The following is a 16,510-nucleotide window of genomic DNA, read 5'->3' as shown; positions in this document are numbered from 1 at the left end:
TCTCGGATCCCTCGCTTCTAGTGCTAGAGAGAGGTCCTGCCATCTATTCCAGTCCCATTCCGATCTTGCCAATGCCATAGCTTTACTGTATTTCCGCCTAAGCTCAATGACCTTACCCTTGTCAGAACCTACTTTTATTGTATTTATTAGTTCTGTCTTGATCTTTTTACAGGAGGAGTTATACCAGGTTGGGGTTCGGGTCTTTTCCTTCCGTAGTGGTACCACTGGGTAGAAAACTTCACCTAAGGCTCCCACTAGGTCTTCGTGGATTTGGGCTAGCTTCTCATTAAATTCTAGGGGTCTGGACTGATTAATAAATACATCCAATTCTTTTAGCTTAGGGAGTGCTAGCTGATACATTTTGCTTATACTCTCTTCTGAGCTGGGCAATTTCCCCCATTTAACCCTGCGTCTATTGGAACTAAGAACCAAATTCCCTGGGTCCTCACTGGGCTCGGCGGGGAGTGGTCCAACAGCCCATGCGGGGTGCACCATATCCAGTAAAAGTGCATTGTGGTCACTGTCTGTTCTTGCAATTACTCTAAAATCCTGGACCTTGGGCCAAAGACCAATGTCTACAAAAATGTAGTCCAGGCGCGATTCATGGTCCTTCCTATTGAAGGTACATGATGAAGGGATGTCAGAAGGAGTGCGTCCATTACAAGCCCTTAGCGCAAAGTTTAATGTTAGGGACATAATTTGTACTGCAAGGGGGGACCAAAATTTGGCGTGGGGGGATTGACATGGGGGCACACTCCAAAAGTCATCTTCAGCAGTAAGGGCACCTTCCTTTAGACCTTCCAGAGGTTCAAAGTGACAATTAAAATCACCGCCCATCACTATCTTACAATCATTTGGAAGTTGACCCAAAAAAAACAAAAGATCGTCTAGTGTGGGTGATTCCATAGCCGCACTAACTGGACGAGACTACACATTAATGATTGCTAGATTTAAAGCATTGGGCCACTTGAGTAGAACACACTGTATGTCCTGCGAGAGCGTAAGTACATTCTCCGCAGTGCACCCAATGTGACTAGCTACCCAAACCGCCAGACCAACTGAAGGCCTCCCTTTACCAGTCCAACTAGCTTTAATTTCAAATACTGTATATCCTACTCTACATAGCGGTTCCCTCGCCCAAGTCTCTTAAAAAAAACAGATGTCACTGGTGCCTACTAGGGAGTCCCAGTCATTTGAATGTAATTTATTGGCGATGCCTGCCACGTTCCAAGAGAGAACCTTCAGGATTTCAACTGAAGGTTTTAATCCCAATCCCCCAGTTTCCTCAGGTGCGACTTCCAGTGTTGGGACTAAAGGCTCTTGTGGTGATATTTCCAGAATGGATGGGACAGTAGAAGTTAAATGGGGAGCAAACGGGACTATCGATGTTAAGATATGACCAGGTGGACTCTGAAGTATATTAATTACTTGACCCTGGGAGCTAGTAGGAGTTAAATTCTCCCGCCGGGGTGCATGGGATTCTCGAGTGATAATATCTGTATCACCTCTCACGGTCCCCTGTCCTACAGATTTACTAGTGATACCTTGGGTATACCGTGAGGATGCACCCTTGTATGGTCATTCAACCTGGTCAAGACAGCTGTACCTATTAGGGTGAATATAGTTGCCGTGGATAGTAAAAACATTATGGGTGGGCCTGTATCTGGACCCATCAACAGCAGATCCCACCCTTGTCCAGCCATCGTCCCTCGTCATAATCGGGTCACATGTGTTGGGATAGAAATATGACAGATGAACCAATTCGATGGATGTGGCTCCTACACTCCCAGACCAATAACAAATATAAGGCACAACCAGCAGACTCTTAAAGCTTACTATTATACAGTCCCCCACACATTTCTTAGCGGTGTATCCAACCCATGGAACCCTTCTAACCATAAGGATTTCTCCTCTTAGATTAGGTGGTAGAGGCCTTTGGATGTTTAACCAGCTAGTGACCTTATTACGTAGAGAATCATAAGATTCCACCACATTACCAGGGAGCACAGGTACCCCTTCAGGATCACAGTATAGGCTGCCGCCTCTGGAGGCAAATTGACTGTTTTTCGCCAGTTATAAGGGCTAGCTGACCGAAGTGGGCAGTTAACTATTTCATTTGCTAATCTCTCCTGGCCTGAAATAGGGGCCGGAGCAGACGATTTTGACCTCCTGACAGTTGGTGTCGGTGACAGTTGCCTAGGGAGAGATACAGGGACAAATTGTGGCAAGGGAACTATAGTAGTGTTTTCCCGAGAAGTGGCTGTTAGCAAAGTAGGAGCCACAGTGGTTGGATCAGTAGAGGTGTAAGAAGTCCCAGCGTTTGCCCCATGGGCTCCATATGAGCTTGCTTTTGGCCCTACTGCTAGGTGTAAAAGTCCCTTTTGCAAGTCCAGTAGGCAAATTTCCATATTTGCTAAGCGGTCTTCTAGGGGGGTGAGCATTTTCCTCAGAAGAGTACGAATACCCAAGAGAGTCAAATCCTCCAGCCCCACTGGAACATTTTGGCTAGAAGGGATTTTAGGCAGGATCTGGGGGGGTCGATGCCCCTGTTTTTAGAGGCAAATTTGACCCTTTGCTAGCTGTACCCGGTTGGTTGCCCTCACCCCTAGGATTAGGTTTTGGAATCTTTGGCTTTCGCCCCCCTGTAGTATATGCCCTTTTTTTCCTTTTCGGGATAGCTCCCTCCCTCACTCCCTGTGATGGCTGCACAGACTGGTAAGCCCTATCAGTAGTTGTGTTCATGTTAGAGACACTCCCTTCAGCAATAATTTGGGGCGAAGGGGCCTTAAATGTTGGAAGGGGTAATATACTAAGCTCTGCAGTAGCAGAGATGTCACAATCAATAGTAGAAATAACAGAGCAATATAGGTTAGATGAAGCAGGCATGCCATTTATCCCCCCTGGAACTGGTAATATACAATCAGGCGTTTGTTCTGGAGTAATAGCATGAGCAAGGGGTCCCAGAGAAGATCTCCTGACCCAGTCAATTTCTTGCGAAATGCGCCTTTCTAGGATAGTGATCTCATCAATAAGAAGGGACCCCGCTTTGGCAAAATACGTATCCAAGGTGCCTGTTGTCTTCCCGGTGGCCAGTGAGCTTTTACTCCTCGTTTCTCTGGTAGTCATAGTCCCGAACAAAGTACCAAGATTGAAATATGGGGACTTTGGCAAGGGGAAAGGGCCCGAGCCCTAACTTGCCCGCTCTCGAACGGCCTCAAACGGCCCGCTCTTTGCCCGGTCTTCGCCCCGAGCGTCGTCCCGCGCGCGTACCGCTGGCGCGTATGCACAGGGTACATAAGTCGTAGGAGGGGCCAGAGGAGGAGTGGGCGGGAAGAGGCCCCAGCTGCAGCGATGGTGGTAACGCTGTGCAGGCTGGTCCTCGCAGTCCCAGGGGCAAACGGATAGTGCAACACAAGCTCCCCAAGGTCCAAGAGAACACCAGAATCACCAGGAGTAACGAAGGTCCGTGAAGCAGCGAGCGGCACCCGCGAAGCGGGGGCCGCGAGTCTTTTTATTGCACAAATGGGAGGAGCGGGCGGGAAGAGGCCCCAGCTGCAGCGATGGTGGTAACGCTATGCAGGCTGGTCCTCGCAGTCCCACGGGCAAACGGATAGTGCAACACAAGCTCCCCAAGGTCCAAGAGAACACCAAAATCGCCAGGAGTAACGAAGGTCCGTGAAGCAGCGAGCGGCTCCCGCGAAGCGGGGGCCGCGAGTCTTTTTATTGCACAAATGGGAGGAGCGGGCGGGAAGAGGCCCCAGCTGCAGCGATGGTGGTAACGCTGTGCAGGCTGGTCCTCGCAGTCTCACGGGCAAACGGATAGTGCAACACAAGCTCCCCAAGGTCCAAGAGAACACCAGAATCACCAGGAGTAACGAAGCTCCGTGAAGCAGCGTGCGGCTCCCGCGAAGCGGGGCCGGGAGTCTTTTTATTGCACAAATGGGAGGAGCGGGCGGGAAGAGGCCCCAGCTGCAGCGATGGTGGTAACGCTGTGCAGGCTGGTCCTCGCAGTCCCACGGGCAAACCGATAGTGCAACACAAGCTCCCCAAGGTCCAAGAGAACACCAGAATCACCAGGAGTAACGAAGGTCCGTGAAGCAGCGAGCGGCTCCTGCGAAGCGGGGGCCGCGAGTCTTTTTATTGCACAAATGGGAGGAGCGGGCGGGAAGAGGCCCCAGCTGCAGCGATGGTGGTAACGCTGTGCAGGCTGGTGCTCGCAGTCCCACGGGCAAACGGATAGTGCAACACAAGCTCCCCAAGGTCCAAGAGAACACCAGAATCACCAGGAGTAACAAAGGTCCGTGAAGCAGTGAGCAGCAGAGCCACTGCTTGTGGGAGTCCAGGTGCTCAGAGTCACAAGGTAGCCAGGTCCTCCGGGGATTGTGAGGTTGCCGGCCACAGGAGGTGCCGGGATTTAGCAGGAGCAGGTTCGAGGGTCGACAGGCCGGTAGGGCTGGGGCCAAAGCAGTTGGTGTCTTCCTCTTCTTAGCAGCTGCACGGCAGGTCTTCTTTCTTCTTGATATTCTTTGCTGTTTTAGAATCTGGAATCTGAGGGAGGAAGATTCAGGGTGCCCCTAAATACTAAATTTAGGGGTGTTATAGGTAGGTAAAGGGCAGGGACCACTGGGTCCCTGTCCTGGGGTGGGTACACCCCCTACCCTGCCACTCTCCTGTGGGAGGGGGGCAGTGGCCTAGTCCTGATTGGGTAGGGCTCCCCATCTTCAAGATGGTGAGAGCCCAGAGATGTGCTTCACCTCGCCTCCCCCACCTGAGGGGTGGGGTTGGCAGGGCTGGTACCACCCCTGTCCTTGCTTGGAGTTTCTGGCCAGTCTTCCCGCCAGAGTGGGGGTCAGAACCGGTGGGGGCCAGTTGCTGAGTACAGCAAGTGGCCTGGAGAAGCTCACAAAGGCGGCATGCCTTTGAAGCTTCCCCCTGCCCATCCTGGGGGAGGAGACCTAGCACCTCGCCCAGGATGTGCATTGTTGCAGACCCAGGAGAGCGGGGGCTCTCCACCCAGGGATCCAGCAACATGTCTGCTGTGTGGCAGCCTAGGCATCCTCTCAGACAAGACGTGGATTGTAGGTTAGGTTTCAGGGGGCATCTCTAAGATGCCCTCTGTAGTGCATTGTACATTAAATCCCACACTGGCATCAGTGCAGGTTTAATGTGCTGAGAAGTTTGATAACAAACTTCTCAGTCTTCAGTGTTGCCACCGTGGTGCTGTGGAGTTCGTGTTTGACGAGTTCCCAGCACCATATACTCTTAAATGGCAGCACTGCACTTACAGTGCCCAGGAATGGACCTGGGTACTGTAGAGGCACAGGGCTCATGTCCCTGTGCCCACACCGCTGCCATAGGGCACCCAGCAAAAGGGGTGGCTGATGTATGCCAGGGCAGTGTAGGTTGTGGGCATGGCACACAGGGATGTGTGCCATGTCGATTCTCTGTTTTGTCTTGTACCCAGACACTCAGCCTGCAAGGGCAGTGTGTTTGTGTTAGGGTACAGGGCCTCTAAGGGTGGCACAATAAGTGCTGCAGCCCTTAGAGGCCTTCCCTGGTCACAAGGCCCTGGGTACCATTTACCAGGGGCTGACATGTGGCCAGGGTTTGCCAATTTGGGTTTTAGGGAAGGAACATAGGCCCTGGGCACCTGATTGGCAGGAGTCCAGGGCACACTCAGTCAAAGTACATTCAGCAATTCAGCAAAAAGTGGGGGCATACCATGCAAGAAAGATGGCAATTTCTCACAATGGGGGACTCCGGGCCGACGGTTGGGAAGGGGATCACTTCCTTGTGTCAGGAGATGCAACGTACTGGTGGCAAATTATGGCAACTGAGTTAAGTAAATATTTTACTGGCAACTGATGTCTTCTTTTTTATTGGCGGCGAGCAGGAGTCACCAGTTTTCCACATCGACCACACTGTCATGGCAGAAGAGCCGTGTGCGAAGCAGAGCTGACCAGAACCATTGAAAGTGCTTGATCGGCCTGCTTGTGGCTCAGTCAAGCTGCTGGGGGCCTGGCTATGAGTACCGTCTAGGAGGGCAGGGGTGATATCCCTTTGATTTGGGTACCGACTATCAGCCTGAGCTCTGCATCAACGACCAGCACCGACAGTTGTGGATCCTCCTACCTGAGCGGATGTTTTGAAGCTGGACTCCGACCCCCGAAATCCTCTGCGTGAGCCTGAGCTCGGCGGCAACAACCAGACCCGACAGTCATCTATTCTCCAATTCTACGTGGCCGGGTCATGACCATTCTCCGTATAGAGGTACGCCTTGCCACACCCATAGTGTTCCCAGCCAGTTCTCCGCATAGAAGTAGGCCTTGCCATGCCCACAGTGATCTCGGCTGTCATCTTTAGTGAAGGCAACTAGCCATTTTGAGACCACTATCGTATTGAAGGCATTTACACTTTTATCAATTAGGTGGCCATTTTGAATTAGGCCTAAGGCTAGGTTAGTGATATCACATTTTGATCCAACTCAAGTAGGTCTAGTGAATATTTGAAGTTACTAAAAACCAAAAACTTTTTTTCCCAATTAAAACAAATCTTACATATATCCTTAGGGAGGAATCTTCACTTCTTAGTATGGAAAAAGCCCACCATATCACTCATACCAAGCCTTGTACAAATGAACTTTTAATCCCAAATTCCAGTCTTAGGGCAGCAGAAGTCAGAGTATTACATGAAGATAATCTCCTTAATATTTCGCCTTTAGTCTTGTCTAAAAAAAACCATCTTGCCACACTGATTAACTGCACTGCATATTACAGAGTGGGTGGGATCTTAGCATGGTACACAGATAGGAGATGGGAAAAATATCTCTCGCCCCACAGCACTGTAGAATGCGCTCAACCCCTACCCCTTGGGCTGAGATTGTGCTTTCCCAACACTATTTGAGATGTGATCTAAATTGCTGGACATATTTTTTCCTAAAAAAGCATAGTTTCTATTATTTTCCAATTGTTGTACACCTAATTGCAGCGAATAATTAAGAGTGTTTACATGATTTCTTCCACTGAAAACATAAGACTTTGCTTTTTCTGGAGTTAATTTTCAGATAATGCAGGTCCGTATATTGGTGTATTTCCGCTACGCTGCCATTTAAACCTTTGGAGGTTAAATCAAGAATTACAATGTCATCTGCGTATATATTGGGCAAGTTAGTGATCACCCCCAATACTTGGTGGAAAGCCCAAGCCTTTCGAAAGAAAACTGGACAAATCCTATATATACACACACGGAGAACAACAATGGTGCAAGTAAACACCCCTGCTTCAGGCCATTTTTTGTCTGAAATCCCACGGATAAACCCCAATTACCACCTAGCAAGACTTGATATCAAGTTGAGGAGTGCAAAGCAATAATTAAATGCAATAAGGTTTCTGGCATGCCAAGATTAGTTAACTTTTCCACAGGGTTGATCAATGTTATCAAAGGCTGTGGAAAAGTTAATGAACACTGCAAATTCTGGGGAGCCCCCGATGGTCACATAGTTTATGTTGATAAGCTGTAGGGCAGCGATATTATCTAGGTGACCATGTTTTTTTCTAAAGCCCGTTTGTTCTAATGGGATGATCCTATTGCTCTCTTCCTAGGTATTGAGTTGGTCCAATAGACACCTAGTAAAGGCTTTGCCTAACACATCTAACCGAGCAATTTGGCAATAGTTAGCGGGTCCGTTTCTGTCACCTTTTTTATAAAGTGGAATAATGACACTTCTGATCCACGAAGGGGGCACTGTGGTGTTAACGTAACAATATTCAAAAACTGGAAAAAGTGCCATTGTTCCGAGTGTAGCCTCTTTTCTTTTTAGAACTGATATTGGTACTTCATCAGATCCAATTGCACCAGAAGATTGCATTGTGCGGATCGAAGACTCTATTTTACCCACAGAAGGCGGACCACAACTAGCTGTTACCGGCTCTAGGCCAGCAGGCAGAGCTTCAATTTGAATTTGAACTCCTTGATTCTCTGCATATAGTAATGAAACGAAACTACCCCACACATCCTCAGTGATAGGGGAAGGGTAGGACCTCACTCTGGACACAGAGCAGTTGGCAGTGATCTCTCAAAATCTTTCCACATTTTCTTATATGTTACTTCTCTTGAATTGACCCACCTACGATTTGTATCCTGCTTTTATATACCAGCCTATAATTGGCTTCTTTTCCTCTTCAATAGAGATACAAGTCTATGTATTTTCTTTGAGAAGAGAACAAACTGCATTCTAGTCAGTCTATTTATTTCCATATTTAAGGAAAGAAGTGGCAGACATAATGTTTATAAGAAGGCTTGGCATGCATTGGGCAATCATTAAGTAAGATCTGATTCATAAAATGAGAGAAGAAGCTGAGAATGTTAGCTTTCCAAAGGCCTAATTCATATATGGTCCTCTCTAGCAGCCCTTTTAAATTAGCGATCTTAAAGAGGGACCATTGCGTCCTGCCAGAATTCTTATTGAATTTTGAATTGGGTCTGACAATATTCTATCTCCCTACAGAGGACATATAGGGCCATATGAAGACAAATTGCGATCGCAAACGCTGAAATTCGCAGAATTTCAGCGTATGCGATCGCAATTTAGTCAGTGTGTAATGTAGCACACAAAAACCCACTCGCAAAATAAGGAATCGCAAAATTTGCGATTCCCTATTTTACGAATGCATTTAAGGAATCCCAAATTGCGATTCCTTAAATGAAATGTAGCAAGCACCCAAGTTGTGCGATTTTGGTTTAAGGAATGCCAAATTACCACCAACTTCTTTGAAAAATGCACTTTTTTGCATTTTTCGAAGTGCCATGTGGCGCCCATACATGCTTATTTCAGGGGTGCAACAGGGTGTCCTATTGAGACCCTTGCAACCTTGAAATTACATTCTAAATTTGCAATTCTCTAATTGGGAATCGCAAATTGAGAATGTCTTCCCATTCATTTGTATGGGCCTTCTAGTCACACTTGAAAATGTAGCTTTAATTTGCAGGCATTTGTCATTACAAATGAATCTCTTCACAGAATGCATCATTGCTGCAACAGAAAAAAACAAACCCTTGGTTCTAGGATTTTCGCCATTCCATGGGGTGAAATATTATATTCTCCTTAATTCTGTTCCCCTGCCTTGGCCCTCGTCTCATCAGTCTATGTGTACAGGCCTCTTGCCTGACTGGGACTTCCTCTCAGACCCTGTTTGGGGGGTGGGAGCCAGGGCAAAAGAAGGACCCACTGGGCCTCAACCGTATGGTTTGAGGTCGTTTATGTCTGATGTCACAGGTTCTGACCTACTATGGCTCTACAAACTAGGCCACATATACAACCCCTTTAGCACTTGACTCTTAATGGTTGTGATGGTGAACAGACACATGCTTCTCAGGGAGATGGTGTGGGGTGATAGAAGCACAATAGTTGAATGTCCAACCCAGGGTTGTCTTTCAAGCAAGAATAGAGGGGTGGGGGGTCCAAGTGTCATTACACTCAGAGCTGCAGCTATGGGGGGAGTGTGCAGGCAGCCCTTCTTTATGTTTGCAACCCCCTCCCCACCTCCAATCAGTGTAGAAGAAGGTAGTATTCCTTAAAAAAAAATTCATTTACATTTCAACAATAATTGTAACCCTTTATTTCATTGGCAGTTTCCTTTCATTCAAATCTCACAGTAAACCAGATTTAACCCATGTTGCTCAGAATGTATTTAATGCCCACTTGCAACATGGTTGATTGATTGATATTACGTGGTAAAGGACCAAAGTGCTGGGGTATATTTCAAGTTTGGTCCTATTGGCTGATTTCACTCCTACATGATACACAGTGTAACTTAACATAACCCTAACAAGTGATCAAATGCTGTTTACTTCCTTAAGTCACCATAAGAGTTCAAAGTAACAAAAACTTGTAGGACGATGGCCCAGAGGTAGGGGGACGATAGCTAGAAGTGAAATGTTTTCTCCACAGGCAAATGTAATAGTAAACAGAGAGGTATGTTTTAACGGTAAAAGTATCAGAAGTAAAAACGATTTTAACAAGTAATGGAAACTTATAACCATAAAAATACATGGTGCAATTCAATTTGCAATCACTTACGTACCTTGGCACATTAGGATGCTTAGTAAGAAGGAGTTGGGTGGGACGCTTTTACCAACAGCTTTGCAGTGACAGCTCTGCACACGCTTGGCCGTATTGTAGTCAACCCTCACTAGATCACGTTACATACATTTTCATGCCTTTCTGGTCAGCATACACAAGATGATGGACGGAGCGCCAAAACTTTTCAGACACTCACCACAGTCACAGATCTGGGTTGAATCCATCATCGTTCTTTGCTCACTTCGCCACCCCAGTTCAGACCCAGTATATGCAAATCAGTCTTGACCCTGTGCCTCATGGGAACAATCCAGCCCAAACTGCCAAGCCAGGTCTTCCCTGGACTGATTTGCATATGGCCAGGTCTAAACTGGGTTGGCATGGTGAGCAAAAGAATGATGGATTTAACCCAGATCTCTTGACTGGAGGCGAATGTTTTGATTTGTTCTGCATTCCGTCCATCAATTGTGTGTCTTTTGAAGATCCGTGATAACAGCATTGTAACTGGTGGCAATACCAACTCATTTAATTGATAGTGAGGTCTTGTTATCTCTAGGACACTGTTACCACATATGGAGAGTTCTGCTGACTCAATACAACAATGGCAGAAGCAGAAAAGATAGCTCGGTCTGTATGGACACAACCACTGAGCGCAGATCATTGTCGTAACACTTCATAACTCCCCGTTTTTCTTCCATACATTTCTGTATTCCCTACTGTTTCAAGCTATTCTATCGGTCCCAATTTTACTAACAGTACAGTCAAATTCCTACTCTCCAGACTTTCCCAGGTGACTGCTTCAGCTCTTATTAGTACCCATCTACGATATGTAAACATTTACTCCCACTCTGTTCCTGCAGTGCCTCTCCAAAATACAATTGGGTGGTTTCATTCTGCCGCCTTTACTGTGTCCTGCCTGATCTCGTTTGCGTCGTTTCTGAAGATCCAGGCGCCTCCCCCAACTCACCCTCCCAGTCGGAGTCGGAGTGCCTTCTCCAGTTCTCTCCCTGCATAGCTGCTAGACGAGTAGGGGTCGCCAGCTGCCCTGGCTCAGCTCACACTGAGAGTCTGCTCTTCACGTCTCCAACTCTGGCAATGAAAGAGTGCGTACCAGTTAACCTCCAAACCATAGAGAGGAGCAAGAGCGGCGCACACAAAAGTCCATGGCACTTCCGGGTTTGAGTTCAGTAGTCCAAATCGGGTATAGCGACTTAGGTTGTGTGGGGAATTTTAGAGGGCGATGAGTTTCCAAACATCCTGTTATAAGAGCCGCTGCAGCCATTACTTGAGCAGCCCAGTACTGAGGTCAGTCGCGAGCAAAACGGCGAACTTTGAATAAGGTGTGCAACCCAGCAAATAATAGTGGAAGTCGATGAGTTTTTTTGGCCCTTGTTAAGCCTAACTTGAGCTGAGTAATCAAACAAATGCTCTTGTGATAAAACTTTTCGTTATGTTTGCAAGTGCTGCACAGTAGTAATCCATTCGATTATGTTACTGCACTGACATTTGTTAAATTCAGTTTCTAAAATAAGACGTACAAAGAAAGTTGAGCCACTTAGATACCCCTTTTTATTCCTAACGCGAGTATCTGAAATCTCTGGATGTGGTAGTACCGTGGGTTTATACTTTATCCACTGTAATCCCTAAAATGGGTTTTCTTCAAACTACATGTAAACCCAAGTGAATAAAATAATCCGGATATCTTCTCAAGTTGGTACAATACTCAATGTAAGCATTTCTTCTGGACAATATGGGGGGAATTGTGCATTTTAAAGTACCCAGAGCCAGTGACATTGGTCTCAGCATAACAGAATTTAAAAACGATTACAATAAGATTAGGGTTCTTAAAGTAATTGGTGCACAATTCAAGATTAATGTTATTTTAATACATTTGGGACAGTATACCTGTTGGGAAAAAAATCCTTTAAGCAATGAAAATCATTCAATCACCACATCTGCAACAAAAGTAGTACAAACAGGTTTATTGCATATGCCAGACTAGTACAGCTGGGAGAGCGACCAGTACTATGAGAGAAGCACAAGTCAGTCTCAAATTTCACACTGCGAGTCTAGTCTTCTAATACTAATTTTGGCATAAATCCATGTTTAATACAATGTAAACAACAGAAAAAGCTTCCTGCTTTTCCGTTATATCTCACCCAGATTACATACATTTATTTCAAGAGCAGCTTTTTCCTGTGTTAGTGACTTCTCGCACCAACATTTACAGACTACAATTGGAACATTCTTGCTGCTCCAAATTTCCTGTTACATATTCAAGTCAGGAAGTTTCTCAGGAAGCATACAATGTGAAGAAAAAACACTTAAATCAGACCGCATTTAGACCTTTTTTTTAAAAGCTGGCTGTAGGTTATTGCCAGATAAAATGTGCAACTTAAACATGCACCTTTAACCACACATTAAAACCGTATTATACTGTTAGGTCTCGTTGAGCCCCAGCGCTTGCGCTGGCTCGAAGAGACATTTTGTATGTGGGATTTTCAAAGTGCTGCTGGCTGGCCTAATGCTTGCGTTCACGCGATCGTGCACGCGCGCAGCCGACCGCCAGCAGCACTTTGAAAACTCGTGTGCGTCATCGCGATCACTTTCGCTTTCAGAGTGATCGCGATGACGCACGCGCACACACAACTCCCGCTTCTCCCCTCCCCCACCACATTTTGTGTCTCCGGCCGCTCGCGCGCGGCCAACGCTTGTTATTTTTTTGCATGGTAGCTCCGTTCTTAGTGGTACATCTTCACTGTAAAAATCAACAAAACACACCTGGAAGTGGACCGCCCACGTCAAGAGAAATATGAAGCAGCAACCTTGCTAGTGGTACATTATCCCTCCCTGTCCTATCCGAATAGCGCACCGGACCCGGTGCACCATGTTTCCCAGCAAGGTACAAGTAGAGAATGTGCGTGCGTGTCACGTGATGTCGCGTAGTTGCCATGGACGCCGAATGGGAACTCCTCTAATGGTAACCAGACGCTTCCCTCTTTGGTGATTTACGTGTACTGTCCCAGGAGGCACTCGCTCTTGGGTGCACCCATGTGTCGCTCTCTAAACCACCCACACTACAGGGCTCAATCATCAGGTTTGTAGAAACTTGAGGCACCTGCATCAAATGTGCTCTCTGAGGCCAGTTTGTTAGCAAGTCACGTGAGGACCACAAGCTCACAGAGTCCAGCACGAGCGGATCAGCAACACAGTCTTCGTGCGCGCTCCCGCCGGAGGTGGGCACAGCAGAAATGGCGGGCCAGATAGCCAATCAGCCTCAGGAGGACGTGCAGCGAACCATCCAGAACTAGGTAAGAGCCAGTGACAGGAAATGAGTTAGAGGAGCTGGTTGGGTGGTGAACTACTACATGAATTTAATTAGATCTTTATTTTGGTCTAAAGTCATGGGTAGTCTCTTTAACTCAGCAGGATAGAATGGCAACCGTTTAGAAAAATCTTACGAGAGTTTACGTTTGTTGATACCACATAAGTGTTGGTATACGAACTGTGAAATGAGCAGCGACTCACTAAGTGACATCAGCGAAGTGATAAACCTAATTAATATAAAGCTAAACCTCACTAAGAGAGACGAACGGCTAACAAAAGAAGTTGATCAGCGCTGATAGTGTTGTCGATTTCGAAAAGTCTAGGATGTATTATTTTTAAACCGCATACAAAGCTCGTGGGCAACAGAGGACTTTACATAGAAACACGTGTTGTGTAAAGATTCGTAGGCAGTGCTGAGTGTCTTAGGTGTTTTATATTTCCAAATATAAGCGTAGGCCCTGGACGTAGGGGCCCAAGGGGTGCAGCAGCAGCCCCAAAATAGTTCAGAAGTTTAATGACTAAAAAAGATGCCTTTACACTTTATAGGTCGAGCTTGGGCAGCGCATGCGCTGCTCTGGAGGCATGCTGTGGTCGAGTATGGACTTTAAAGCTCCGCCCATATTTTTTTATATAGCATTACCGTCTTTCAGGCGAGTGGACATTGGTGCCTCTGATTTTTGTCTTTGCTAAAGTAACGTTCAACGAGTTCCAGAATGTTGTGGCCTTTTGACTTTGTGGCTTTGAATATTTTTCCCACACTTTTCTTCCCTGGCACGTCTAGTTTCCCAGAATTTTTCAGTATAAAGTTGTCTCATCTCCCGATCTCCTTGTACTTACAGAGCAAACCAAAAAATGGGGTTATGCACAGCAGGTGTTTCTTGTCTCGGTACTAGACAGTGTATGCGCTGTCTGTTCTGAGACAACAATTTTAGTTGTTTTTTATCAATATATTCGCTTGTCTATTCACTTCGAGCCTTTTGTTGCCTTTCTTCTTTGATTCCCCAACCTCTCACTGCTTTCTGCTTTCCTCTCACCCTGATTCTCTTGTGAAATGCTTCTACGCTCCTTCTCTGTATTTAGCACGGTGTTACTTTTCATTCTGCAAAGCACTTTGCAATCGTAAACATAATATTTTTCAACTTCAAGCGCAGAGTCTACTCTGTTTGCATATGTAAGGCAAGATCTATTGTTTTTGTCAATGCTCGTTTTGATGTTATCACTGTCTTGTGGAGTTGTACACTGTTTTCAGTTTTGCGAGACATCCACAGGCGGCAAAAAAGGAATCAAAGGCGCTTAACACTGGCAAAATGATTTCAGGTGCAACTGCTTCAGCTATCTTTTCTTAAAATATAAGTAGACATATATTCCCAAGAATGGTTAATTATTCAAGTAAAGGAGAACGTAGCAGGCATCTAAGCAAGACCCATGCAGTTCCAAAAACTTGGGGGTACATATAATTTATCTATTGTTCGTGAATCCCAACAACTCACCTCAACTAGTTTTGTCAGATTGCCTGTCAAAAAAGTGAATACTAAATGGCGTTGGTAGTATATCTAAGTGTTATAATTCATTCTTTATGTATTGTAATAGAACATTTCATTCTGAATACTCCGTGCCTGTTTTCCGTGTCATGAATTATTTCTATATTTGCCCAAGTGATTGATGATTGTGAAAAATAAAAATTGGACCAACTCTTCTGCACAGCAATCCGAGATGGAGGTAGAGATTTGCTGGGTGAGGGATGATGGCCAGATCAACATGAGCACTTATGCATAGATCGCCATCTAGTGTTGGGCCCGGATGTTTGCACTTTGTTTTTGTTAGAAGAGGTCTTTCTAGTCACGAGATAGGTGACTCATCCTTTCGGTGATAGTGCGCATGGTCATCGACTCCATCTTCAGATTGTTTTTTTCTGCCCTCGGGTTTGGATGTTACTCGCTGCACTCCGGTTCCACACCAAACCTTTGGTTCCCCTTGGTGCGTAGACAATTCACCCTCAAAGGTATTGCTTCCGATTACGTATTCCATTCTTCGAGTATCGTGTTTGTTTAAAAAAAAACCTCTTTTGATCGGAAAGCTCATGGTAGGCCATCAGGCATAACCACTTCCATCCGACTTGCATTCTTTGGACCAAACTCCCTTTAAATACTGCCCTCTGTGCCACGTGAAATACCCGAGCACTGACTCATACGAAGTGTGCAACCTGTGTTTGTCACCAGAACACAAACAAGCATAGCGTAATCCCACACTTTGTACTTCTAGTCATTGTTTATGAGAAGCAAGGCTGGCAGTAACTGCGCCTCTTTTACTGCCAGCCTTGCTTCTCGTAAGCAAGGACTATAAGCCCAAAGTGCGCGTTAACGCACGCTTGCAGGTTTTCCAAACAAATAAAAGGCATTGTCATTTACAATGCTAATAGCTCCAACTCTTGTAATTGCGAGACCTATTGCATTGCAAATGCTTGTTTTTCTTTCTTTACATGATAATATTTCACAGTTTGTTGACAAGTGATAGATAAAACTGAATAATGAACAGAATAATTAGGGCTTAAATTTAAATTAGGGTTTTGATTCCTTATGTTTCCCTCTCTAGTCGATTCTTCAACTACTTACTCACTACCCCAGTACATTTCTTTTAATTCTGTATTTTACATCTCTTTATTTCTTATTATAGGAAACATACCTCCCACTTTAGCGGTAACCCTCTTGCAACATGCTAAGATTACCTGAAATACTAGGCACATCAATAGCAACAGAACTATTATAGACAACAATGCCTTAGACAACCGCGACATCCAGGACGGCACCCAATCAAACCAGCCAGTGAACCCATCATCTGGAGCACCCCTTTCTTTCTTCATCCGTGTATGCAAATTATGCAAAGTCAATAAGGAGTTAGATTTCCTCCATCTTCATCATTTGCCGGTATGAAACTGCAGCATATGTGTTAGACTTGGCATCTTTTGGCGTGTTTCTTACGTCTGTTAGCCTTCTCTATCAAATGAATAATTAGACGGGTGTTATCGTGCGTTTGGCGACCTTTAATAAATCCGGACTGATCAGGGTGTATGAGGGCAGGCATGAGGTCATTTAGTCGTTTGGCAAT

At 45.9% G+C, this 16,510-nt stretch overlaps 1 protein-coding gene across 1 annotated transcript in view; it reads right to left on the bottom strand.

Moving 5' to 3' along the window:
• The window catches only part of CLN3 (CLN3 lysosomal/endosomal transmembrane protein, battenin), a 550,496-nt gene extending 539,298 nt beyond the window's left edge, over positions 1-11,198 (bottom strand). The window contains exon 1 of the mRNA XM_085618893.1: positions 11,046-11,198. Within this exon, the coding sequence (XP_085475019.1) occupies positions 11,046-11,091 (46 nt within the window). The 5' untranslated portion in view covers positions 11,092-11,198. The remainder of the gene's footprint in view (positions 1-11,045) is intronic.
• Between the last annotated feature and the right edge of the window lie 5,312 nt (positions 11,199-16,510).

The sequence above is a fragment of the Triturus cristatus genome, chromosome 7 (assembly GCF_964204655.1).
Source record: "Triturus cristatus chromosome 7, aTriCri1.1, whole genome shotgun sequence".
Lineage (NCBI taxonomy): Eukaryota > Metazoa > Chordata > Amphibia > Caudata > Salamandridae > Triturus > Triturus cristatus.
Note: the sequence above shows the minus strand (reverse complement) of the source record. Positions and strands in the feature narration are given on the sequence as shown.